At 37.0% G+C, this 24213-nt stretch overlaps 2 protein-coding genes across 3 annotated transcripts; both read right to left on the bottom strand.

Annotated features, from left to right (window-relative positions):
- Positions 1-565: 565 nt before the first annotated feature.
- si:dkey-19b23.10 (transcriptional-regulating factor 1) lies at positions 566-13863 on the bottom strand. Of its 2 annotated transcripts, none has more exons than XM_026935948.3 (12): positions 13556-13863; positions 4621-5545; positions 4408-4529; positions 4183-4320; positions 3862-4076; positions 3550-3701; positions 2535-2638; positions 2395-2455; positions 1946-2034; positions 1733-1870; positions 1534-1619; positions 566-1128 (listed from the first exon to the last, which is right to left on the bottom strand). In XM_026935948.3, the coding sequence occupies exons 2-12, from the start codon at positions 5441-5443 to the stop codon at positions 720-722; spliced, it is 2337 nt and encodes a 778-aa protein (XP_026791749.3). In that variant the 5' UTR covers positions 5444-5545; positions 13556-13863; the 3' UTR covers positions 566-719. The 2 variants fall into 2 exon arrangements, with proteins under 2 accessions (XP_026791749.3, XP_026791750.3); XM_026935949.3 differs by lacking the exon at positions 13556-13863 and adding an exon at positions 5904-6045.
- A 3417-nt stretch (positions 13864-17280) lies between these two features.
- LOC113540033 (4F2 cell-surface antigen heavy chain) lies at positions 17281-23341 on the bottom strand. The gene is made up of 9 exons (XM_026936211.3): positions 22713-23341; positions 22266-22461; positions 21411-21595; positions 20174-20347; positions 19931-20019; positions 19655-19791; positions 18928-19210; positions 18709-18771; positions 17281-17938 (listed from the first exon to the last, which is right to left on the bottom strand). The coding sequence occupies exons 2-9, from the start codon at positions 22442-22444 to the stop codon at positions 17591-17593; spliced, it is 1458 nt and encodes a 485-aa protein (XP_026792012.2). The 5' UTR covers positions 22445-22461; positions 22713-23341; the 3' UTR covers positions 17281-17590.
- Positions 23342-24213: the final 872 nt, after the last annotated feature.

Genomic DNA, 24213 nt, shown 5'->3' on the forward strand with positions numbered 1-24213 from the left:
GTGGGTCGCTGGTTTGACGCAGTCACTGCAAGCAAGCGACCAAATATTAAGTGTTATTTACTTTAAGACTACCTGTTCCAATACTTATGCTCATCTACAAATTGGGTGGTCTGGCACAAAATTTACAATGTTCTAAGTTGTTTAACACAGCTAGATGTAAATATCTGGAAATAAAATCTGAAATTATGATCTGTCGTCTCATATTCATCTTCTGATCTCAAACCCAAATTTCTTCAGTGTATAGAAAAAACAAAAGAATTGGCCTTGCTGTTCCAGTACTTTCAGAGGGGACTGTATCTCTGCTTTACAGATTGATGATGATTTAGTGTCTTATGTAAATGAAATCCTGGTGGTGTCATATATCTCTGATGTCGAGCCAGTTATCACCAAGGATAAAACGTACAAGTAAGGATTTTTATTTTAAGATTGATTTGCTTTAAATATGAGTGAACGATTAAAAAACACTGATAATACACATTAGGCAATCATGTTTAGTAGGAGACCAACTATTCAAAAATTGTACGAAATCAGACTCATTTTTATAAAGGTTTGAAGACCATATGTCTGAAGTCAGAGACATTTAATGAACATATTTTTAAATTCAGTTATGTACAAACTTGAGCTACATGTCAGTTTTACTGTTCCTGAAATGGACAAGGAGAATCATCATTGGATTATAGCTAAGAAGTTAAACCTGAATTCCCACCTGTGCTCCTCTATTAGTCATAATACAGACCAGAGTCCAAGCTACCATGAATGGGACCCCATGTCTGTTGGGGGCCCCTGTAAAGTGGTAGAGCTGGGGCTTTGGGAGCCATCTGTGGGCTCTGTGTGGAATTTGTACTGCTGATGGCAGTAGTGAAACAAGGACTTTGAGTCTTGCTGCTCTGGATAAAAGCAAGCTGAGCCTGAGACTGCACCAGGTTCTGGATCAGGCTTTGGGTTAATAACTGGTTTGGGTGACCTTGCGCAACAAGCTGGTTTGGATTGGTCAGGGTTCGGTTTTGGTTCTGCAGGGTCTGGGTCAGGCTAAGGTGATTGTTTGAATGGATTCTCTCCCTCCAGTCCTCCTGCTGCTGGCGATGGATCTTCATGTGAGCATTTCTGCTTTTGATCTTGTAGAACATCCTGAGAATGATTTATGCAGAGTGAGAGAAGCAAACAGGAAATTATTTATAGCAATTTACGATGTCTATATTTTAAGAAAGATTCAGTGATATTTCTAAATTTTATCAAGGAATCCAAGAGCATGTCTGTACTGGTATATTTTATCCAAAAATTAACACACAAATGTCTGCATTCTGCAGCATGATAAATTAGTAACTTTCCCTTAACTGAAGATCCTATAATTGTGTTGAGATTTGTATAATATATTAGGCATTTGATATATTTACAATAAATATTTGTCTGATCCTGTACATAAAAGGTTTGAGGATGAGCTAGGGTAGGAGGATTAAGAGCAGGAAACGGTGCAGGCCCATGGGTTCCAAAGACCAATGTTGAGAATCTCGGCCATATATGCAGTCAACTTACTTTCCGCACTGTTTGCAGGGAAAGCTTGGAGCCAGTGCAGGTGTATGAATTAGCCTGTCTACATTAATAGGGTTCATCATCATGACCTGTAAATAAAGAACACTTTCAGTCAAGCTTACTTTATTATTTAAATTAAATCACTGTTAAAAGTAGATGCAGAATCTATCAACATTTTGTAAAGAAATAAATATAATTTTACCTGGTTAGTTGGAGTAAGTGTTTCTGCAGCCATTTGTTGCTGTTGCGCTTCTTTGTCCTTTAGCTTCCTCTGTTTCTCTCTGAGCCGTTTGGAGTGATAGTAGAATTCCACACACTGTGACACCCCTTTTGTCTGCACCTGTGGTGTATCGTCATGTTTGAGTTGGGCTGTCAGTATTTCTAATATCAAAGGTATGTTATGATATTAACATACCATTTTGTGAATGAATGAAAAGTCTTTTCCATACATGGCGAAGGCCTTATGAAACAACTTTTGCTCACTCAACCGCCAGATGTCACTGCCTGTAAGAGAGGGACCACAGATGGAGGAATTTCATGCTTAGATTTGAAAGATGTTAAACAAATATAGTATAAACAAAGCATCCTTGATTTTTCTTTATCCATTCAAAATGATAGTAAAGAGGACATATGAAGCTTAATGGAAAATAATACAATGTACTGTATTGTGAAAGTGAAACTACAAATGATATAAAACCTACAGTCACATCTATGTAACTTGGAGGTAGAGTCATAATTTTGATATCCATGTCAAACTAATTAATTTGTATGATCATCATGTATAGGTCTGCTGCTTTCTAACTTAAATATACTAGCTCTCTTAGTCCCCATTTTCTATGACAGTAATAAGAGGTAGAATTGTACCACAATAATGGTAGTCTCTTGAGGGTTTTGAGTTTGAGAAAAACATCATCTCCAGCGCAGCCTGTAATAGAAAGACAATGAAGTCAATAGCAAATCTCAAATGTAAGGTATGACTAAAGATTTTATTTCTATTTCCTCACCAATACATTTCCTTGGCATAAGGACAGGCTATGAAGGGCAAGCTCCAGATTAGCCACACCTCCAGGTAAAGCAGTAGAAGTACTGAGATCTAGAAGATTCTCCACTAAGAAAAAATTCCACATGGTTATCTATCTATTTATGAGCAAGCCAAAAACATGCAGTGTACTCCAGAGGTACTGGGCCAATGCAGCTGAAATTGCTTTTTAGCCTAATAAACAGATTTAAATAAGCATTATACCTTGTACATTGGCATCTGTAGATGGATGCTCCTGTTATCAACTTGTTGTGAAGTAGTATCAAAATTATATATCCATATACCCTATTCATACAGTACTTAAACTAGGTGTGAACACCACTGACGGTTAAACATGCATAGGCATGGCTTGAAAGCTAATGCTAAAAAAATTAAAAGCCATAATTGTATAGAAAGTGTGCGTAATAATCACCGTACAGAACTGAAGAGTTTGACAAAGACCAAATGAAAAACCTTGTAGCCTTGAACTATTTCCCAATTTATATACAGTAAAGCATGTAGTTAATTTGCCAAAAAGGGAAGTGAAAATGAATACAGAAAAAGTGTTGCAGAGTATTTCAAAGCGTGTCAGGGAAATTTATTAGCAATAGACTATGGAATGTAAGGTGAAGGTAAAGAAATATTACTCTTTGCACTACTGTAAATAGTTGTATTGAACATATAGGGAGATCCACAACAAAAATACTTTTATATTAATGGGAAGAACACATGGTAGCACATGTTGGTCCCACTTGTGCTTCTTACTCTCTATAGTAGATTGGGTACACACAAGGATAGAGTCAAGAATAAAGCAAATCTAATAAGATCTAAAAGAAATTTTTAAATTTGTCCTGCTGGCAGACATTGGACATTAGTCAGTAAAGAGAAAGATTTAGGCTATTTTCATGTAGTGCAGGCCTAATTAAAAGTGTAAAAGTGAATATGCACTTTTATAGTTTGAATATAATTTAAGGTGAACACTTCTTTCCTGGGCTACTTACCCTGCTGTAGTAGGTCATCATTCCCCTCTAATTCCGCCCATGGTTTCCAAAGTAACTCCTCCCGAAGTGGTTCCTCAGGCCACAACTCTATCTCCTCCTGCTCAATCAGATCAGGTATCTCAGCCTGAAACTCCGGCCCTATATTCACTTGCCTGAAGGAAAAACATAGTATGAGTGAGTTGCTTAAAGCTATAGTGCATTGTTCATTTTCAGTTATTTTTAAAATAACTGAAAATAACTTGTGTTCTGCAGTAGCAGGGTACAGGGTGCTACAAGGTACTAATCTAAAAGACTGTACAGACACTTTCTCACCGCTGTTGAGCACGATGTCCTGTTTCCTCTGACCACTGTTCCTGGTGGTTCAGTGGAGGCAGCAGGTTACAGTACAGCCCTGTTCCACTGCGAGTGGGATTCAGCATGGGAAGTGGAGTGTAGTGACGAGTCACGTGTTCCTGATCTTCCCCCAGTGCTCCTGAATGGAGGACACTGTGGAATGGAACTCCAGTGTAGATTGCCGAGGGATTATTCTAATAACACCAAAATTCCAAGTCCAAAATTTAGTGTCATTCACTGAGCCTCCTTAATTCTACTGGTACTTGAGATCAGTATTTTTCTATTATGAATCCTTCATACCTGTGAGCTGGACAAACATAAAAAAGGTGTTCGCTGGAACCCTGCAATGGGCTTTGTGTCCTCATGCACCCTCAGTCCCTCTGCCTGAGTGTTCAAGTGATGGATTGGGGGACAAAAAGGTTGAGATGATGGCATCATCTGTTGGGAAAAGGTTTACAGATGAGTGCTAAAAGTGAGATAATCGTATAGGTCAGTCATTAAAGAGAAGTGACCTTGAAAACCTACCTGGGACCATGTCATGTGATGTTCAGAGGTCACAGGGCAATGCTCCCTCTCATGTTTTGAAACAGATTGTGGGGGTGGATGCTGCACCAGAGGTGAACATGGAGAAGTCTCTAGAGAACAGTCTGACAGAGGAGAGACTCTGGGTTTATCAGAAATTAGGTTCTTAGAAAATCAAACAAAATCTGCATTTTCCTTTAGAGCTACTTCAGTTACCTGTGTCTCCCTCCGTAGCACTCAGCTGTCTTAGATGAATCCCCACACCCTCTGGGTAGACTGCAGATGGACCCGGTTCTTGAGGGAGGTGCTGTGTTATGTCTCCACTCCCACTGGAGTCAGTGGAAAGTGGGAGCCAGTGAGTAGGAAGAATGGAACTGGTACAAGAAAGTGGTGGAAAGAACCGCAAAGAACCTTCGGAAGGGGACTGTGATTGTGTTTGGCTCAGTGACTGTGCAGCAGGGGGATAAAGCCCCCGTTTAGGAGGAGAGAGAGATGGCTGAGGAAGAGGCGTTGGAGGAGGACTCAGAACCAGAGGGAAAGAGAGGGAGGGAAGAGGTGGAATGGTGGGAGAGTTGTTTGGATCAACATTGTATCCAACCTGATCAACACAGTTGGCAATTCTAGAAATGCTTCGGCCATAAAATGCCTCAGAGAAAGAGTCAAGTTTCTGATGATTCCCTCCCGTGGTACCATAATTATCTATTGCATCCTGCTGCTGGGAACTGGAATTCCATTCTTCCTCATATCGTTCACTGTGGGCTTTGGTTCTGTTGAATGCACCAGGTTGAGACGAGATAAAAGACTCCATGTCCCAGTATGCTGTATTTATCTGCTCACCAACTCCGTTCATACTCGTTCCAGCATTGGCACAATTGTCAGCAGGGTCATTCAAAAGGCTGCTATCTTCATACTGGTTTGTTCTGCTCACAGAACTGTTCTGAAAAAGGCTGTAGTTTGATCTTTGACCTTGCGTCTGTAGGCGGTACATGGTAGAGAAGGGTGGAGGCTCCGAAGTGTGGATGGAACTGTGATCGGCCATGATGTTTGGATACGTGTTCGTGCCAGAGAGAAGTCAGAGGCTGTTTAAAAGCTCTCTACTTGCCAAGCTAAAGTCATAAGACGGTCATGGCATCTTTTTAAGCTGTAAAGAACAAGAGAGAAGTGCACAGTTATAATTTTACATTAAACCTTAAATCAGATAACCAAATAACACCTTGGGAACTGAAACAGTGGCAGAATTACAGACGCAAAGCTTTTACCTCAAAGGCCTTTTTTCCTATTTACTTTCTCTATGATCTATCCTGTTTCTGGGTTTGTTTTTTTTTCAGTTATTAAATTGGGTGTCAAACCGATAAAAGAAGAAAAACAGTGAAAGAGAGGAAGAGAGATAAGATGTATTTCATTTAGCTAAATAGGTACTTTCAATTGACATGCACTTCATCATTACAGTTTATCTTGTAGCATTTCATCAAGTTTTTCTTGTCCCACTTTGCACGTACCTGTCTTTTGTACTCCTTTCTTTTTCTTCAACACATCATATATACACATAAAGATACTCCGTAGTGTGCGAACTCCTCTGCTTACAAATGAAACTACAAGACTTTCACACGTGCAAACTTTTTCTCCCCCCCCCCATCGTCCTCCACCCCTCTGCCCCCCTACACATCTTGCTATGTAAAAACATTTCATATAAACATGTTAAAGAAGCACACCCACACTCACACTGACAGGAACACACATGTGAACACACTCTCACAAAAGCAGGTGCTGCCGATCAAAAGTAACTCTTATATTTGTCAGAGAGAGAACCTCACCCCTAAAACCCCGAAAAGAAAACCACATCCTGGGGAAAGAGTCACGGATCTCCCTCTGTCTCTGTCTTGCTCCATCCCTTATTCTTTCTTTCCCGCTCGATCTATTTATTACTGTATCCCAATTTGGTAAACAAAAAGTAAATGTACTCACAGCACACAGAACATCAAAATGTGATTTGCCTAATGTCTGGTATATTCCTGATTGATGTGCAGATTGTAAGCATGTAGAAATCCTTTGTGAGAAATCCTGTTCAAGAATTGAAAGCATTTACCAAAAACTTGAATGTAGACAAATCTAGCATGTTGCTGAGAGCCAGGGTAAAAATTTTTGTAAATTGTTGGCTTGTTCGCCACCTGAGTTTTAACATTATCTACAATTGACCACAAAACTGATCTCAGATCATGGTAAAAGCACAACCTCTGCCAAAACCATTGTTCACAAGGTTGAGTGTGTTATCTTGAGCATCTCATGTGGTGAGTGACTCACTTCGTCTTAGGTCTGAAATGCGTATGAGTCGACATGTAGGCTTCATCAGGTAGAGCGTAGGCGTGTGTGTGAGTGTATATATGATATGCGAGTGGCAAAGCTTCCTGTCAACACTGTTTTTATGTGTGTGTGTCAGAGTGTAAGCTTGTGTGTATGTGTAAGTGTGTGAGAGTGTGGGCATGTTTGTGTGAATGTCTATGTCAGTTTGTGTGTACTTATGTGGGTGAGAAGAACAGTTGTGTTTATGTCAGAGATCTGTAGTGTTTCAAAGTCATGTGACAGGAAGTTGACCACGAAACGACAACAGTGCAGGAAGTGGACAAGGGAAACCTCCGTACATCCCGCCTCCGCTCTTGTTTATTCTCTCTCCGTCTCCTTCTATACATGCATCTTTCTCCTTCCCACAACACACAACAAATGTATAGTTTCCATACACCACTTGCATCGTGTACTCTCTCTACCTATATCTTTGACTACACAGAGTGGTTCCCCTGTGTAACCCCCTTTTTCCTCTCCTGCTCTCTCTGCTTTCTACAGCATTCAATATTGTTGTCATTTTACATTTTGATAATATAACCAGTGTTGAGCCTGGTTTTAAGCATCAGCAAAGAGTAGTGTTTCAACTCTCTCAAGGAATAGGGATGATGTGTGTTTAGGAGTAAATCTAATGGCAATGCATTAGCACCCAGTAACCAAAATTCCCAAATCCCCACAAATAAACAGTGAAAATGGGAATTTGGAAAGATGTGCAGTAAAAACACTGCAGCTTCATCATATAATCTTCTTTGAAATGTAATAATGAGCGTACGTTGTCCTTTGCTGGATGTTGGTAGGGAAACATACTACACATACAATGTAGTAGGGTAAGTTAAACCAGTTCACACACACTGAGAAATTTAAATGTCCTTGGCCTGTGTATCTTGTGGGTGCGAAAGGACAATGTGGGTGTAAGGTCTGTACAGTGTGAATGTATCTGTAATTATCCTCTCCATTAACCTCAGCATTATCATAGTGCGGGTAAGAAACCAAAAGTGTAAGACATGTGTAGTTGTTAGAATATATACAGTTTGTATTTGGTCTTATTTTGCAGGCCCAGATTTTGTCTGGACTGTCACATGTCTTACACCTTTGGTTTCCCACCCACACTATGATAATGCTGAGGACAGTGTGGGTGAATTCTAACTGTGAGGTCTGTACAGTATGAATGTATTTAAAACACTCCTCTCCATTAACCTCAGCATTATCATAGTGTGGGTAAGAAACCAAATGTGTAAGACAACACGTGGCAGTCCAGACAAAATCTGGGACTGCAAAAATAAGACCAAATGCATACAGTACATAGTCTAAAAAAGTACACATTTTTGTTCTTCAAAGTATACACTTACTGTGTATAAGTATCTGCAGCCAATTGCTCCAGCTGAACGCAAGTTATAGCCTAGTTTCTATGTAAATGGATAACTGCTAAAAACAGTTGCATCAAGTTATATAGTTTCAACATAGACTTAAGTTGAAACTAAGCACTAGTAGGTGCAGATAAAATAAAATAAAACTACTCTGCAAATAAAACTACTCTGTGATTCAGTTCAAAGTGAACAATGCATCCCCAAAGTAAAAAGAGTGTTTGTGACTATAAATGCATTTTGTTTATTTGGATTTGTTTATGTAGACAGTTGGTCTATGGTCTATGATGGCTGGACATGGACACTTCGCAGAGATACAGTTTCTGCAACAGCTAGTGGAAAATATTGCCAAATTGTGATATTGGCAAGGTAGGATATGCCACAACATATTTAAAAAGTTCACCATTAATGTAATATTATACTGCCTGTCGGTTTATTCAAATGCAAATTAAGTTTGCAGGCATTAGTTGTTTTACATTGCTATGGCTCATTACTGAAATGGCATTAAAGTCCTTGCACTAGAGCACAAGCAGAACAGCGTAAAATACAAAAACAAGAGATGGATAAATTGAGTAACCACTTTACTGTAAAGCATAATCCTTTTGATTTTGTTTATTTATCTACAGTTAAAATATAATTAACATGAAGTAAATATATAGCAGTGAAATCCCCTGTCCTGCGTCTTCACACGTCTTGATCGTTGATGTTATATTTATCGTTTATGTTCATGTTTCTGATTGGCTCGTGATTATGAAATACATCACTCTATCCACGATTACTTTACACAGTACTAGCTCTGATATACCTTGTAAGTGTCTCTGGTGCAACAGAAATTCTACCACGCTGGTTTTAAACGAACTACTCTCAGCGTATAGTTTAGGACCGACTTTACACCCTGACTTACGATCGACCTTACACTCAGCAGGTGCAACAGGCCTCTGTACTTTACCTGAGTTTTTCTTTCACATAATACTTTGGAAAAATCTCTACTTTCTAATCACTACATTTTTCAAACACTACATCACTACATTTCTTTTATTTGTATAGTCATAAGGCATCACTGTAATCTATCTGTTGCTAGGTACACTTTGTATTTATCAAGGCAGTTTGTATTGTGACGGCTAGCTATTAACTTTTAACTAGTTTGTATCGTCAGACTCAACATTCTAGCTAACATCTGGGAGATCGTTTGAGCTGTTGTTAGCATTAGCTAATTTTTTTCCCACATTCAGTGGTCCCTTGGTGAAAGGGCACTAATTTAATATCAGTAAAATCAGTATGCAGTGTGAGGCAGATGTCTTTCCTGAATATTTCGTGTACTTTTACTTTCATACTTTAAGTAAATTTAAGAGTTTGTACTTTCCTACATTAACTTGAAGATTGTTTAGAGGAGTAACTGCACTTTTTATTTGAATAAAGAATTTGGGTACTTTTACCACCTCTGCCTATAAGACTATGAAAATACTGAAAAATTGATATCTTTGGAAATCATCTGAACATCTGCACATTTAGATGATTTCTATAGATATCTATTTTTCAGACTCACAACTGTGACGCTTCAATTGCAGAAGAGTCTTTGCTCAGGCTTAACTATGCAGGTGTGTAACACACAAAAGTCTCGTTAAAACACAAGCATGTAAAGGAGGCAAACAGGTAACTGACTGGAAACAGAGGATGCAAAAGAAGGAAAGAATGTGGAGGTTTTTGGTCTAGTTTTCTGTCAGATGTGTGAAAGAGTGAACAGAGGAGGGGGAAAGTAGCGGAGCGGTTTGGACTTTTTTCTCTGTCTCCATCGCTCTCTAACTCTACATCTAGTCACATTATGAGGCGATATTTTTATGTGAATGCAAAAAGGGAGGCGAAGGCTGGGAAATCCAATCGGCACAATTTTTGTTGCACAAAAATAACAGAAAATACTAACATTTAAAGACTTATTTTTCTCATACAGGTTTTGAATCTTATGGATTACATTATGTATTTAACAATAAGGCATATGTACGCAAGATATACAGTGATTTAATATAATTTTTTGGTAGTAAAATTAGACCAATTCAAAAAAGAATTTAGATTTCAGAATCATTTTTAAATGATTTTTTATTTAAATGGGTTTATGATTATGGGCAACCTACTGGTGCAGTAAATAATCTCTCACCTACAAGTAGTGTAAACCGCAATTAAGAACACCAGGTTTCATAAGCTTTGGTACATTTCAATTTCAAATTAAAGATTACTTCTTCCTCTTCTTCAGAATCCCCCAGACTCCTCTCTCAGAATAATTGAACAGAGAAGTTGGGCCATTCAATATTTCAGTGACTTCTGCGGAGACAGGTTAAAGATAATTTCTCATTTTCATACTGAAACATTCAGAAATAAATATTCAAGATGGTTAAAATTAATATTAGTGCGTTAATATAAATCTGTCCGCAGCTAAATACGTGTATTATATTATATTATATTGTATTTTGTAGTATTATACAGGGATTAAAAACAAATAACTACACTAATGCGTAAATGCTTAATAATTTTCACATCCAAAATAGTCATGCAAGTTTTGTGTCCGCACATTTACAAGAAAACACTTTTCAGTGTAAGAACACATATTTCCAATTGTCCCTCAAGGCCTAAATATATAGAATAACCCACTTATTTATATTGGCTCACTAATTTGATTAATGTAATCTCTAGAATCACAGTGAATTAAATTAAAAATTAACAAATGCCTGTTCTCTCTAAGCCTTTACTTTGATTATCCATATCTACGCAACAAATGTTTTACATTTCGTCATACGGCATTAAGACCTCTGGGAAGACCAGGATACTGGCACATTTGGATTGATACAATACATGAATGAAATGACTTATTTAACATTTATTCTGTACTAAATATGTCACAGCTAGGATAACTGTAAGTATGTCAGTAATATGAAATGAAATTCAGTTTTTTCTCGGTTTTACTATGTATAAGCACAGGGAAGAAACACTACAAGTTTCCTGACATTGTACAAAAACATTATATAACACAATTGCATTTTGGCATTAAATTATAATAAATTTAGTACAATTATTTAACTTAAATGGTCACTGAGACTACAAACTTTACGTTCCCTGGTGGGAAAATTAAATGCATGAAGAATAACGTGTGCTCCGAATGATTATCTGATTACCATCTAGCAGCGAATGTATAGTACTCTCATAGATGCGATAAATAATAAATAATGAGCAGTTTAGACTAAATATCAAATAATTCTGGTTTGACTATGTGTCAACGCTTTAGCTAAGATGTCTTTAAATCTTTATTATCTGTAAATAAATCTTTGTCAGCTTTTGCTGAGCAATCAGAATTTCCTGAACTGCCATCTAGATGATGAAATATGCAATGGTGCAAACTGTAAGTGGGACAATGCAGAACAAAGGAAAATGTGAATTAACTCCTTTTACATTAATTAGTTAACAAGTTTCCATTGGATTGTCCACACAAATCCAGTCAAACCGGGTTGGAGCTGTTCTCAGCCATGAACACATTCCAATGTAAAAATACTTTACATAGACTTCTTATGATCACACATAGACCTTGTATCATTAAACAGATTAGCTTTTTTTTTTTATGAAACTCACCCAACCATTCAAATATTAGGCCAATATAAACCATCATACTTACTTTACTTAATGCAGAATTTTAAGCTTTTTTATTCCTGAATGTTACACCTAATCCAAGGAAAACCACGTATACTGAGTTAATGTGTAGTTTCGGAACAATTTTGTTAGTGTTTGTGTGTGTGTGTGTGTGTGTGTGTGTGTGTGTGTGTTTGGTTTTTATATAAAAAAAATTGCAAATAGATTTGTCATTATTTATGTATATATTCAATACTCAAGCTTCACATTAAATTCTTCCAATTCAAGTGACCAGATAATTAGACTTTTAACCGTAAGAACTAAATAACTGTTATACCTATTTAATAGTTTTTATTGATCTCCATAGCTATCATATTACTTTAAAAATACTAATAAAATTGGACACGGCATGGCTATTGCAGACCTGCTGGTCCGTGGTCCCCACTTCGGGGAACAAGGCTTTAAAGATATCAATGAATCAACAGCCTACATTTCTTCTTTTTCTCTTTTTCAGTTCTTTTTCTTACCAGTAAGGCCTCAGGCCTCAGAATTTGCATAAAGAATTTCAGAGGTTGAATCTGATAAACACTTATAGCTGGGCCCTCTAAACGCCACCAGGAAGAGACATATAAACACCATTATCCACTCCGATTCTTCCCCAACATCCCATCAGAACTAACGATGGAAAACATTCCAAGATTGGCTTTACTGTATGTATATGTAGAATCTATTCTGCATGTAGAATCATTTACTACAGAGATGATTATTTAAATATAAAGTCATAGGCACAGATGTAAGACTTTTCAAAGATCGTTCTTGTGTCTTTTCATGTCCGCAAAATCCTGATAACCATGCAATAATGAATAACAGTAACAGTGTAACAGTAACAGCCCAGTAATCTTTTCAGCTACATTTGACACATTTAGCCAAAACACATGAGCCATTACATTTATCTATCTATAATATGTATAGTGTATATAGTCTGCAGTCTAGTACTGTTAGATTTGAATAGTCACAAATGAAGTAATAAGCAGAGAAAAATTATTTGAATTGCAATACTTGCACTCTTAGGAAAAAAAAGGGTTCTTCATGGGTTCTTTAGGGGTTCATTATAAAATTAAGGTTTCTTGGCCTCCTAAAAGGGTTCTACCTGGACCCCTTTCTGACAAGGAAACACTTGGTTGTAGGCTTCTACGTAGAACCCTAAAGGTCTCCAGAGGGACAACCGAAGAACGCTTACAGACTCTAAATTTTTCATGACAGTGGAGATATGGTCAAAAATGAATATTTAAAACTGTTAGTCTGTGAATAACATTGTATGTCAAATATTTTCACAGTGTAAGGGCAATTTTGCAGTAGGCCTTTCCATATTTCATTATTCCGATATTAGAAACAACTAAGCCTCGAGGTAAAGACATCTTTTTGCATTAGTCTACAAATGCCAAAGCTTGTTACAGGTTCTCGTAGTAACCTTGCTCAGTTGTAAAGTTGACTAGTGCACTCATGGTGGACCTAAAACCGGTAAGGATTCTTTGACTGTCCTTCTGGGGGAACCCTTAAATGTTGTATTCTATAATTGTAGAACTATACAAATGAGTGTTTCCCTATCAGAAGGGGTTCCAAGCAGAACCCTTTTAGGATGGTAACAACCCTTAACTGTCCAAAGAACCCTTGAAAAACTCTTGAAGGGTTTTTTACTTGTAGAGCAATAACAGCAGTATGTTTTCATCTTTTCTGAATTATATTTAAATGCATACACCATGTTGTTAATGCATGTTGTCAAACATAAGTGTACGTTACAGGAGATTTAATCATAAATATAGAATGATATGACTTACCTTTCAAGTTTTAGTCCAGGCCTGGAAGTTGCCGTATGTTGTCACAGAGGACACGAGATGAGAGGTGTGTGTGTGTGTGTGTGTGTGTGTGTGTGTGTGTGTGTGTGTGTGTGTGTCTGTGTGTGTCTGTGTGTTTGGGCATACACCCATACGAGAAAAGAGAGAGACAGTGGAGGCGTTTGGTAATGGTTTGTGCTTTGGTATGGCAGTCTCTCTTCTTCTGATCTCTTGAAGACTTCGTCACTGGGATCCTGGAAACAAAAAGAAAAAAACATCACAGAGAATAAAAAACATGTAACGCGCCAAGTCAACCCATCAGAGCAGCTCTCAGTTTGACAAAGCGCTCATCCTTTCCCTTTGCTTATCTTTTTTTTTTTTCTCATTTGTCTTTTGCATTTATTCATTCATTTATTTATTTACCAGTGTCATTTTACTTAATTTTCCATCAAAAATTCAAAGTATTATCTAGTTTTACTGAGTATAGATATTATAGACAGTAGATAGTTTTGCCCCTTTTTCATGGGTGAGTGTGATTAGGGTTAAATATAATCATCTATAGTGTCACAGTGTAATATTTTTGATGTTTGTTTGTAAGGTGTTATAATACAAAAGAGGTTATGATATGTTTGTACAGTTGCTGTAAAAGTGCCAATATAAATTCACACTGGTAATGTAGCCCCATTAATTAATAAACTGATGATGAGAATGAAGGGTTGTGATGACAGCTGCTTACAACAATAGCTAAAAAAATCGAACATTTCCCTTGTTTTTTTTGGAAAACTGAATGTTATAATGCAATTAAATTTACACTGTTGCTGTACAGGTCATAATGATGAAGATTAAAGGTGAAGATAGCACAAGTTAGCTGGAGTGTTGTGAATGTCAGTGGGCTGACCCAGTAAAACTGAGAGTCGGGGCATGACTGTGCATCGCTCCGAGAGCAGTTTCACATTGTCAGGACAAGAGGGGGCGTTCTCTCTCATTAGCATCTGGTGAAAGAAAGAAAGACAAATAGGCAGACAGAGCTATAGAGAGACAGTGAGAGAGTTAAGCTTCATGTTCATACCAAAACTAAAACCAAGAGAGCAATTAAACGGATGTAATTATAAAAAAAATATATATATATATAAAATTATTGTAGAAATATAGAAGATTACTTATAGAAGCAGTGTGGATGGTTCTTGGTTGCAAAGATTTGGTTTTCACATATTGCAAACTCATCTGCAGTGTAAAACCTTTAATCTCAGGAAAAAAAGATCTGACTGTTAGATTAGTCTCTGTATAAAAGACCTTTTCTCGAACCCACACAAAAAAAACCCTATTCACTGCCGTCAAAAGCTGACCCGAGTCAAACTGAAACACCCATCCCCACTGAAAAAAAACATACACTTACACACACACATACACACCTTAACATGTTATACCCACAGCTCCGTGACCACACATTGTCATAACAAGACGGCAACGTCGTGCTTTACCAGAAATCTGTCACACTCTATGGTATAGCTTCAAATATCACCATGTCCCACTGACAGCTGGAGCTGAACACACACACGTATACACACACACGCACAGAGGCAATGTATTATGGCTTCTGTACAGTAACATTATAAAACTGTTTCTTGTTATGATTGTTTTCAACCTCTGATTCTTTTTATTTATTTTTTTTTTTTTGTCTTTTTTGTCAAAGCAGTCTGTTTATTATACCTATTTTCAACAGTGCTAACAAGAATAAAATTTCGCATGTGTGTCTGGAACTCAAGTCTCACTATTAGGTATTTGTACATGGGTTAAATGAATATTTTCAATTTCAGTCATCTTTTAAAATTTTTTTAAAAATATATTAATATTGTTATGAATGTAAAATTCAAGGTAATTCAAGGTAATTCAAGGTAATTCAAACATAAAAACGCATCTTAGTTCTGTTTGAACTGCTTAGGGAATCACTTTTAAAGCTGAATCATTTAAGTAAAACATGTTTTAAGGAACAAACACTGAATATTCTCATAAATCTGCACACGTAAATCCACAATCTCACAAGATGAATGCAGTATGTTATGTATACAGCAGCAAATAGAATGATTTATCCCTAACAAATGAGTTCAGTTTTGCTCAGTTCAGAAGATTCATGAGGCAAATTTAATATGAAATATTTTACATTTAAGAAGGTTTATTTCAGTGTTCAAGGACTTTTTTTTAAGGTTTAAGATAATAAAACAATATGGATTTTTTTGTAATTATATTTTTTCCTAAATTATAGTATTGAGTAGTACTCAGAATCATTAACTAATTGAAGTATGTTTAATATTTTAGCTACCGTTTATCTAGCTACAGTTTTGTGACCAGACCTGGCACTAGTCAGAAAGGTAGAAGAAAGAAACAAATGGGAGAAAAAAAACTTGTACACAAATGGCTTAAAAACATTTGTTTTCCATTGAAAAAGGTAATAAAATGAACTTAAATGATTTATTAATGAATTATATTTTTACTAGGAATTTTATCAGCATCCAAACTCCATCAATCACCTGACAAGAGATTTGACAGTGTTTTAGGAGACACTAAAAATTTGGATGGAAAGCCTTATTCCTAATTCTTAAACAAAAAACTAATGAAGTGATCTTACCTTCATTAGTTTTCTACATCATTCCAGACTTCTAACATTCATCATTAAACTAATTTAGCAGTTTTCTTAAGAACCAGCGGCGAATTGTCTATGATAAATATAATCTACTAAGAATGAACACAGCTGATTCTGAGCATTAGGTTTATTTGTTGCTTGATTATATTTATTAGACAAATGTCAAATCAAATGTAAAATATTTTTGTTTATAAATCTATTCGTATATATAAATATCAATAAAATTCACCTGCAGTGTTTTTGAAAGCTTAATTAAATTCTGAATTTATACTAAAGGTTTGTAGCCTGATAAATGCAGTATACTTTACCTCCTACTTATTTTTCTTTTTGAGAAATGCAAACCACTGACTTTTCTTTATAAGTGAGAGGAACTGTGAATGCCACAATCCTGCAAATTCACACATTCAAAAAGGCATGCTATAATTTTATAAAACTGTGTGAAAATGGGGCGTTAAAAGAATAGAAATGAAAAAAGAAAGAGAGAAAGTGGGCAGATATGTACACCTCCAGAGTGTCTGACGCTATTATACTGTGGCTTTATAGCATTGCTATATAGTATAAAAGACTGCTATGATCTTGATCATTGTCTAAGATGATAAGCAACGCAATAAAAGGCATAACAGCTTTACAATTATTTAGCTAGGAATCAAGGGTCTTCATACAAATCTGTTACCACAATGCAAGTGAGAGCATCATACAAATGAGTTAACAGTTTGGCAAATTACTAAACCAAACATGACAATTAATTACCAAGCAGACTGCACCAACATGTTGTTGTATGGATTGTTGTATGGAAAAAAAATGCTTTTTCATCTTCAGCTTCAGTAAAGAGGAAGTACTTGAGTTTTATATAGTACAGAACAGTGGTGTGTATGACATACTTAGACACACCTGTACATACTTATACTCTTCCTTTTCCTGCTCTGTAAAATAACGGCAGGTGGCACATGGCCAAAAGACACACAAGTTGTCTGTGCTTTATATAAAGTCACAGTGACAGAAATCAAAAACACACACACTGCATCCTAGTCACAAGAGGAGACCATGTTTGTTTGAGAGAGAGACAAAGCAGTTACATGAAACCAGATGCATCATATTCAATGTTTATTTTTTTTTTTTGCATTTATTTTTTCATGGTGGCCCATACACACAAAGCTAGAATGTCCTATCCAGCTGTAATAATACTGTTTCAGTGCACCCATTTTGCCCTTATATGTTAGTATTAGAATACAGATAAAACTTTGTAGGAAACTAATTTCTAAAACAGACACAGCATTCTTCCATATTCCAAAACTAAAATGAGCATAGCGATGAGAACAAACAGAGCTTGTTTAACATTAGCTTTCTATTTTGAAAAGGAGCCTTGTGTTATTACATGTGTATTTTTATTAATGTACCTATCCTGTATAAGGATAGGACAATAAAACAGCTTGTTTGGCCTCTAGCTGCAGTTTCTCCAAAGGCACCATGCGGTCCACAGCTAGCTTCTCTGCATCTGTACTGAGACGGACCCTGGCCTCAGCAGGCAGGTCGCTGTTGGTCAGCGTCATTGTGACAGGGGAATTGCCCCAGTTTAAGGCAGTGATGAAGCGTTCACTCTGATCCCACAGGCGGAGGAATGCAAACGAGGAGATGGAGCTGTGTAGAGAGGCATATTCACCATGCAGCAGAGCTCTTTCTTTACCTCTAAGGTCACTGAGAGCCTTAAAGAAGCTTCGCACTGCACTGCGTTCTGCTCTTACAGTCTGAGACAGAGAGAGGGAGAGAGAGAGAAGTGTGAAGTGTGACAGAGAAGGGAGAGTGAGTGAAGCTTCTTGGGTTCAGAAGAATGACAAACAGATTAAATGGCTTGTAATGTACATTTGGTCCTGTATTTGTAAAACTCCTCAGAATTACTTGCAGAAATATATGGTTTAATCCTACAAAGCAAGCACTATATTTGATAAACCTCATATTTCACTGATCAATCTTTTCATACCTAGGATGAATACTATAAATAATATGATGCTTTTGGACCTTTTTTGCTTGCTGCTTAGACTGAAAATCACAGTATGTTAAAAGCATACTGTAAGCAATTATATAAAATATATATACAGGCATCTCATACTATTGCTATAAACATACTTCTAAATTTATGTCAGTCAATTTATTTTACTCGCAAAAATTGCATCAATAAAATATTGCTAGTACATTTCAAAAAATGGTGATGGCACTGTGCCTTGCAAATACTAAAACTGGCGAACCCATTAATCATGGGCCTGCATTAATTTAACAATTTTTTTATCATGAAAGTACCACAAATCATTAAGACACCCACAAAAACCTTATCTGGACCATCTGTGATTGATCAGACTAGTCACAGACCACATTAGATTTTTTTTTTTTAAATAGAGTTCTCATTTGCATATTGCATTCTGAGATATCAGTATTGCAAAGGAAATGTAGACCTGAGGTTAGGTAGAATAAGGAACTATTTTACTGAGAAAAGTAGCTAATACAATAACATGTTTATCACCTTTGCTGTTTCATTGTTCTCCTCAGCTGGACTTTCCAAGTCCCAAATTCCAGTAAGGGATTCCTGAGAAGAAATATTTAAATAGAATTAGGCCCATTTAAACAAGCTCTTCACAGAAAAAACTAAGCAGTGTAACTATGGGTTTTTTTTCATATATTTCTACATTGGAGATTTTAGTCAGTCCAGATCTTTTCTATCTATCCACCCATCTGTACTCACGCCCTCTATCAGTCCAACCTCATCCCCTCTGTTGAACACTGGGGTGCCAGGCAGGGTGAAGAGCAGCATATGGTAGAGGCGTGTGGGCAAATCTGAAGTGTGTTTACTCAGGCTCCAGGCAAGGCTAGAGTGGCTGGGATAGAGCTTCATTATGTCCTCAGCCTCCTGCACCCCAGACAGATTAAAACTTTGCAGTCTGGTTAGCAACAGATCAACTCCAGTGTTCTCCAGCAGCAGAGAGACATTGTCTGCAGGCAGCTTGGTGAATGAACCTATCAGAGCACTAAGAAAGAACAAAGACATTAGCAAGGTATAGATATCTCTCTTTAAATAAGACTCGATTTTAGGTTTTATTATAAATGTGTCACTTGTTATATAATACCCAGTAAATAAATATAAGTCCAGCATTATAGAGTTCATACATTTTTTTTTATTTTTTCCAGACCATGATGTACCAGAGCAAGGAAGAATAAATCCAAATAATTCTTAATAATCATATCGAGGAAGTTCTGTAAAGAAAAGCAATTTTTTTCTATTTTTATTTTTCTTGCATGATGCTGGACTTCTGGTACACCCTTATTCCTAATCTAAGCGTTGATTAATTATGATTATGCTATAACACTAAGATACAAGTAGGGGGAACTAGCAGCACTGCTTTAAAAAAAAAAAAAAAACTTTGGGAAAATACTTCAGTGTAACCACAAGGTGTCTCTACAGCCCCACTTACCTTTTTTTAGTCCCTTCTGTGGTGTTGGGATGAATAACATTCTGGATGGACTTCCAGGTAGCAGTATTGACAACCTGGCTCATATCAGAAATGAGAAAGCCATCCACTCCTTGTTGTAGCCAGTAGGCACATGCATCCTGGTAGAGAGCAAAAGAAAAAGATTCTTCTATACAGTCTACATTCTATATGTTCTTATGCAAGAAATATGACCTCATTTGAACTTTTGCACATTCATTTTTTATACTCTATAGTTTTGTCTTTCTGACAAATTCTCACCTGAAATTTTTCAAGAGCAGCAGCAACGTTGTTGAACCAAGCTGCAGCTCCCTTATAGTTGGGTGTCAGATTCAGCACTATAGAGATACCTGAGAGAGACACAGAAACAAGTAAATATACCATAATGCTGTGTAAAGTAACACCATCATGAGTTTCCATTCAGTGTTGTTTTGTTTGGAGAGTAGTCCATAAGTGGTGCAATAATCATGATTATTTAGGTCATGAGTATATAGGGAGACACACCCTTCTTGTGGGCTCTTTCTAGCAGGCTGTCCAGGTCTTTCTGAGTGCCCAGCACAGGGTCTATGTCTTTCAAATTCAATGTACTCATTTGGTCCTCCTGAACAGTGTGTATTGGGCCCAGGATCAACCCTTTCACCTTCAGCTGGTTCAGACTGTCCAGGTTGTTTTCTATTCCTGCAAAGAGTGAGAGAGAACAAGAACAAAATCAGTATAACACATCATACCAAAGCACAACCCTGTGGCAAATCGTTACCCATTAACTATAGTTATTACAACTATGTTCATAAATATTAAAGATTAAGAATTTTTTGTGGTTGATAACTGATACAACACCAAGGGCATTTAATTGTATGCGAGTTGAAATACATTTTCGTGGGTCCGACTGTACACAAGACCCCTGTCTTTCATTACAATTACCCAACAGAGATCTACCAAAAAAAACAACAACAACACCATGAAAACCCAGAGCAGGCAATAATTTTTGATGAGGGAAGCAGATTGTGGACTATTTCTCAATTTCAGCATGTGATCTCCAGCATGAGAGTCACAAGACGCTGGCAAGTTTTGCAATAGCTTTGACTGAGACCATACAGCAACCTACCAAACCTAGTGTGAAAAAAAAAAATAATAATAATAATAAATAATAATTAACTTGCATAGTGATTGAATTGCATAGTGGCATCCATCTTAAATGATCTGGTATTTTGCCCACACTCAAAATGTTAGCTTAGTTTACAAGGAATTGTAGCGAATTGATCTGTGGTACCTGACACTTTAACCTCCTTAAACTGCCAGATTATTATACAGTTACTTATCTTGATGCCTATTATTCAGTAACTACATTGAGACTAATAGGAATGGTATGTAGTGATGAAAGCAAGGAATGTAATCTGGGTCACTGAACTCATACCATCATTCAAAGAATTATTATTTATAAAATATTGTAATGTATTATGTTGTAAATTTAAGTGCATGTTGTTCCATGATTGAGGTTGAAGGACACTCTGTAGCCTCTCAGTGATTTAGTGATTACTAGAAGATTGCTGGGAAACATAGGATAACATAGGACAAGTAGGATAAGAATTGTTAAGTCTTAATAGAAAAACAATATTTTAACTTGTCCCTGGAAAGCTACAATAATTTTGTAAGTGAAATATGTTTGCAAAATGCAGACCTAAGAGCTTGAAATACAATGTCAGTTTAACCTAAAAGGACTGTTATAACATTATTTCAGTACCTTTAATGCCTTCAGAGTAGCTGTTCACATCAGATATCTGGTAGAGCGGTCCCTCATTCCACCAGTGCATGTCAGGAACAGGTTTACACCGGGGAGCCTGAACAATGATCACCACTGCCCCGGCCAGCATTCCAACCCAGCCGAGCCAGAACAGAACCAACAAGACCCAGCGAATCCGCACCCATCTGAAAACACAGCGAGAGTCAGTTTCAAAGTAGGGGTGCATCGTAAGAATCACTTGTCCCATCCCAACACATACATTGCAATATTATCTCCTCAATTTTTGTTTGTCTATTAACTGACTTGGTTCATATTCTACATATACTTCTTCCAGAGTTAGGGATTGTTTTATTTCATGAATAAGCTGAATCTAAATTTTTAGCACCCCTATTTGTCACGATGGTCTGTTGCCACGCTGATAAATCCAGTCAGGCAGCTCCTATGGATCACTGACTTTGTTACTGTCCAATACTTTCTCCAAAAGAAATGCAAACATATTACTGTGCAGACCTATTACAATATACATTGTGTAATTAACATTGCATTAGACAATAAGGAAATTGTTGCTGTTGTAGTTACTCTACAGTGGGTATAGTGTCTACTCTTGTCAAAAACATGTAAAGATACAGTGAGTTTGTGAATGTGGTACAAATCTAAGCTACAGAACCTGCTGTGCAAAGACACACAGTAATCTCACACAACACATAGATGGTGTTTAAAAGCTTTTAGTCACTTAGAGCAGTAGAAATATCTGCGTTGTTCAGGGAAATCAATACAAATGTTGCAGGCCTGATGCTGATGGTTTGTGAAATTATACTCCAATAAGAAAGGCTTGCTCTATTTGAGAGCGTGTACCCTGTGGTGCCTGCTACTCTCATCAGCTCTTCTTTAGTCAGGCCGGTGAATTTGACCTCTTTCTCCTCTGGAACCTTCACTTTCACACAGCCATTCTTCTCCGTGTCTGTGTTCATCGACTGCTTCTCCTGCTCCATCTCATTCAGCTCCACCTCCTTCATATCGGCCTCTGTACTCATGGTGTCTCAGGTGAATTCTTAGCGAGAACATAAGACGAGCTATGACATTAAACTGCCGCAAGTTCCTTATCTAAACAATTTTATATCACTGCTATGACATAAATGTTAAATCTGTGCTATGAGAAATGTTAACTCTAAAAAGGTCTTTATGTCTTAATTAATTATTAATTAATAATATATCTATTCAAATATAACCTAAGTTATATCAATATATCAGAAAATAAGAATAAGAATATTGCTTAAACTTATTGCTTAAACTTTACATTACCGATAAAGACAGTGGATAGGTCTCTTCTAACAGGTCCTCCGTGGGTCCAAATCCTGCCACTTATACCAGAAGGCACTGTGGTAGTGACACTAGCTCTTATAGTCCTATAAACCAGCTCTGGATCTAAACTCCACCCCCACATTGCTATTGGCTAGATGAATGACGTAAGAACAGGGGGCCGAGAAGCTGCCATTGCACATGCTGATAAGACCAGGCAATGCTGTCATGAAGAGATACTACATTTTTCCATGGCCCCTTGGTCAAATCCAGGGTCATAACTAGGGTGGCACAGGTTGGCAGCTGCCCCCACTGTCATAAGCCTTGCCTCCCCAACTCTAACCTCAAGTCTGAGAAGTTTATTACTCCTATGCAATTCATGCAGAATTAATTAATCATATTCAGCTCATTGTAGTGCTGTAGGTATTTCAACCAAATCGTTTGAATATTAGAAACTATAGAGCAGCCATGAAGCCAAGTCATTCTTTTTGCAGCCAGACAGATTATCCTGTACACATTCCACTTTGGCCTATACACAATTAAACTACAGTTTTATTACAGTTGGTCCACCATTTAGTGTGCTAGTGATGGGAATTCCAGCCCTTTTACTGAGTCAAATAATTTGGTTTATAAAATAGTTTTGGCTCCCATATGCCATGAACCACATTTGCCATTTTTTTCTCTCTGTCAAAGTCTGTGACATTTTGACCAGTGATTTTTTTTTTTTTTTTTTTTGTGTCATGAAATCACCCTGACTTCTACTTAATAAATGAAAATTACTTAGCATTACAACTATTTATTTAAATAATTGTTCTTTCAGAAAGGCACTACAAACTACACTGACAACTCCAGGAAGCATTCCTGCATTACTGTTACTGTGCCTGCAGTGTCTGTGCTTCATTAAGAATGATTCTTTTCCATTTATCCTGATAAACGAACCCTGTTCAGCTGTTCATTTAGCCAGCTCATTGTAGGACTTGAATGAATCAACAGTGTAGCCTGAGTAAGCCTGTAATGGAAATCAGCCAATCATGGTATCAACAGCAATTATTTCGACCTGTCTTAAAATATTACTTAATTGAGATTGTGACAAAATTCACATGTAAGTTTCAATTAAAAAAATTCAGTGTAAGTTCAAAGTACAGTAGTTTACCCTGAAGGACCTTTGTCATTATGACATCTGTTAATATACAGCTGTGCATGCATAGCCATGTCTTCAAACTGTAAAAGAGGCAAAGTTCAGTCACAAGCTGTAATTTATCAGTAGGCCCAATGCTGAACTTTGTTTCTTTAAAAAAAAAAAAAAAAAAATCTCGTTTTCTTGTCTTGCGTCATCACAGTCTACTCACTTTAAAATTAATAAATGTAGCTGTGATCCAAACTAATTATTAGGTACTCTCCCACTCTTTTTTTTTTCTTAATACACATTATTAGAATTCTGTATGCTGTGGTCATTTCAGTGTTCATGCTCACACCAGTGCATAATCCTCCCTCAGCACCAACC

The sequence above is a fragment of the Pangasianodon hypophthalmus genome, chromosome 4 (assembly GCF_027358585.1).
Source record: "Pangasianodon hypophthalmus isolate fPanHyp1 chromosome 4, fPanHyp1.pri, whole genome shotgun sequence".
Lineage (NCBI taxonomy): Eukaryota > Metazoa > Chordata > Actinopteri > Siluriformes > Pangasiidae > Pangasianodon > Pangasianodon hypophthalmus.

Coding starts and splice junctions, on each gene's coding strand:
- si:dkey-19b23.10 (XM_026935948.3), bottom strand. CDS start 5,443: ATGGCCGATCACAGTTCCATCCACACTTCGGAGCCTCCACCCTTCTCT. Junction 4,321..4,407: donor ATCACATGACATGGTCCCAG/GTAGGTTTTCAA, acceptor TTTTCCCAACAG/ATGATGCCATCATCTCAACC. Junction 4,077..4,182: donor TATGTTTGTCCAGCTCACAG/GTATGAAGGATT, acceptor TGGTGTTATTAG/AATAATCCCTCGGCAATCTA.
- LOC113540033 (XM_026936211.3), bottom strand. CDS start 22,444: ATGAGTACAGAGGCCGATATGAAGGAGGTGGAGCTGAATGAGATGGAG. Junction 20,020..20,173: donor AGAAAGAGCCCACAAGAAGG/GTGTGTCTCCCT, acceptor TGTCTCTCTCAG/GTATCTCTATAGTGCTGAAT. Junction 19,792..19,930: donor CTGCTCTTGAAAAATTTCAG/GTGAGAATTTGT, acceptor GCTCTCTACCAG/GATGCATGTGCCTACTGGCT.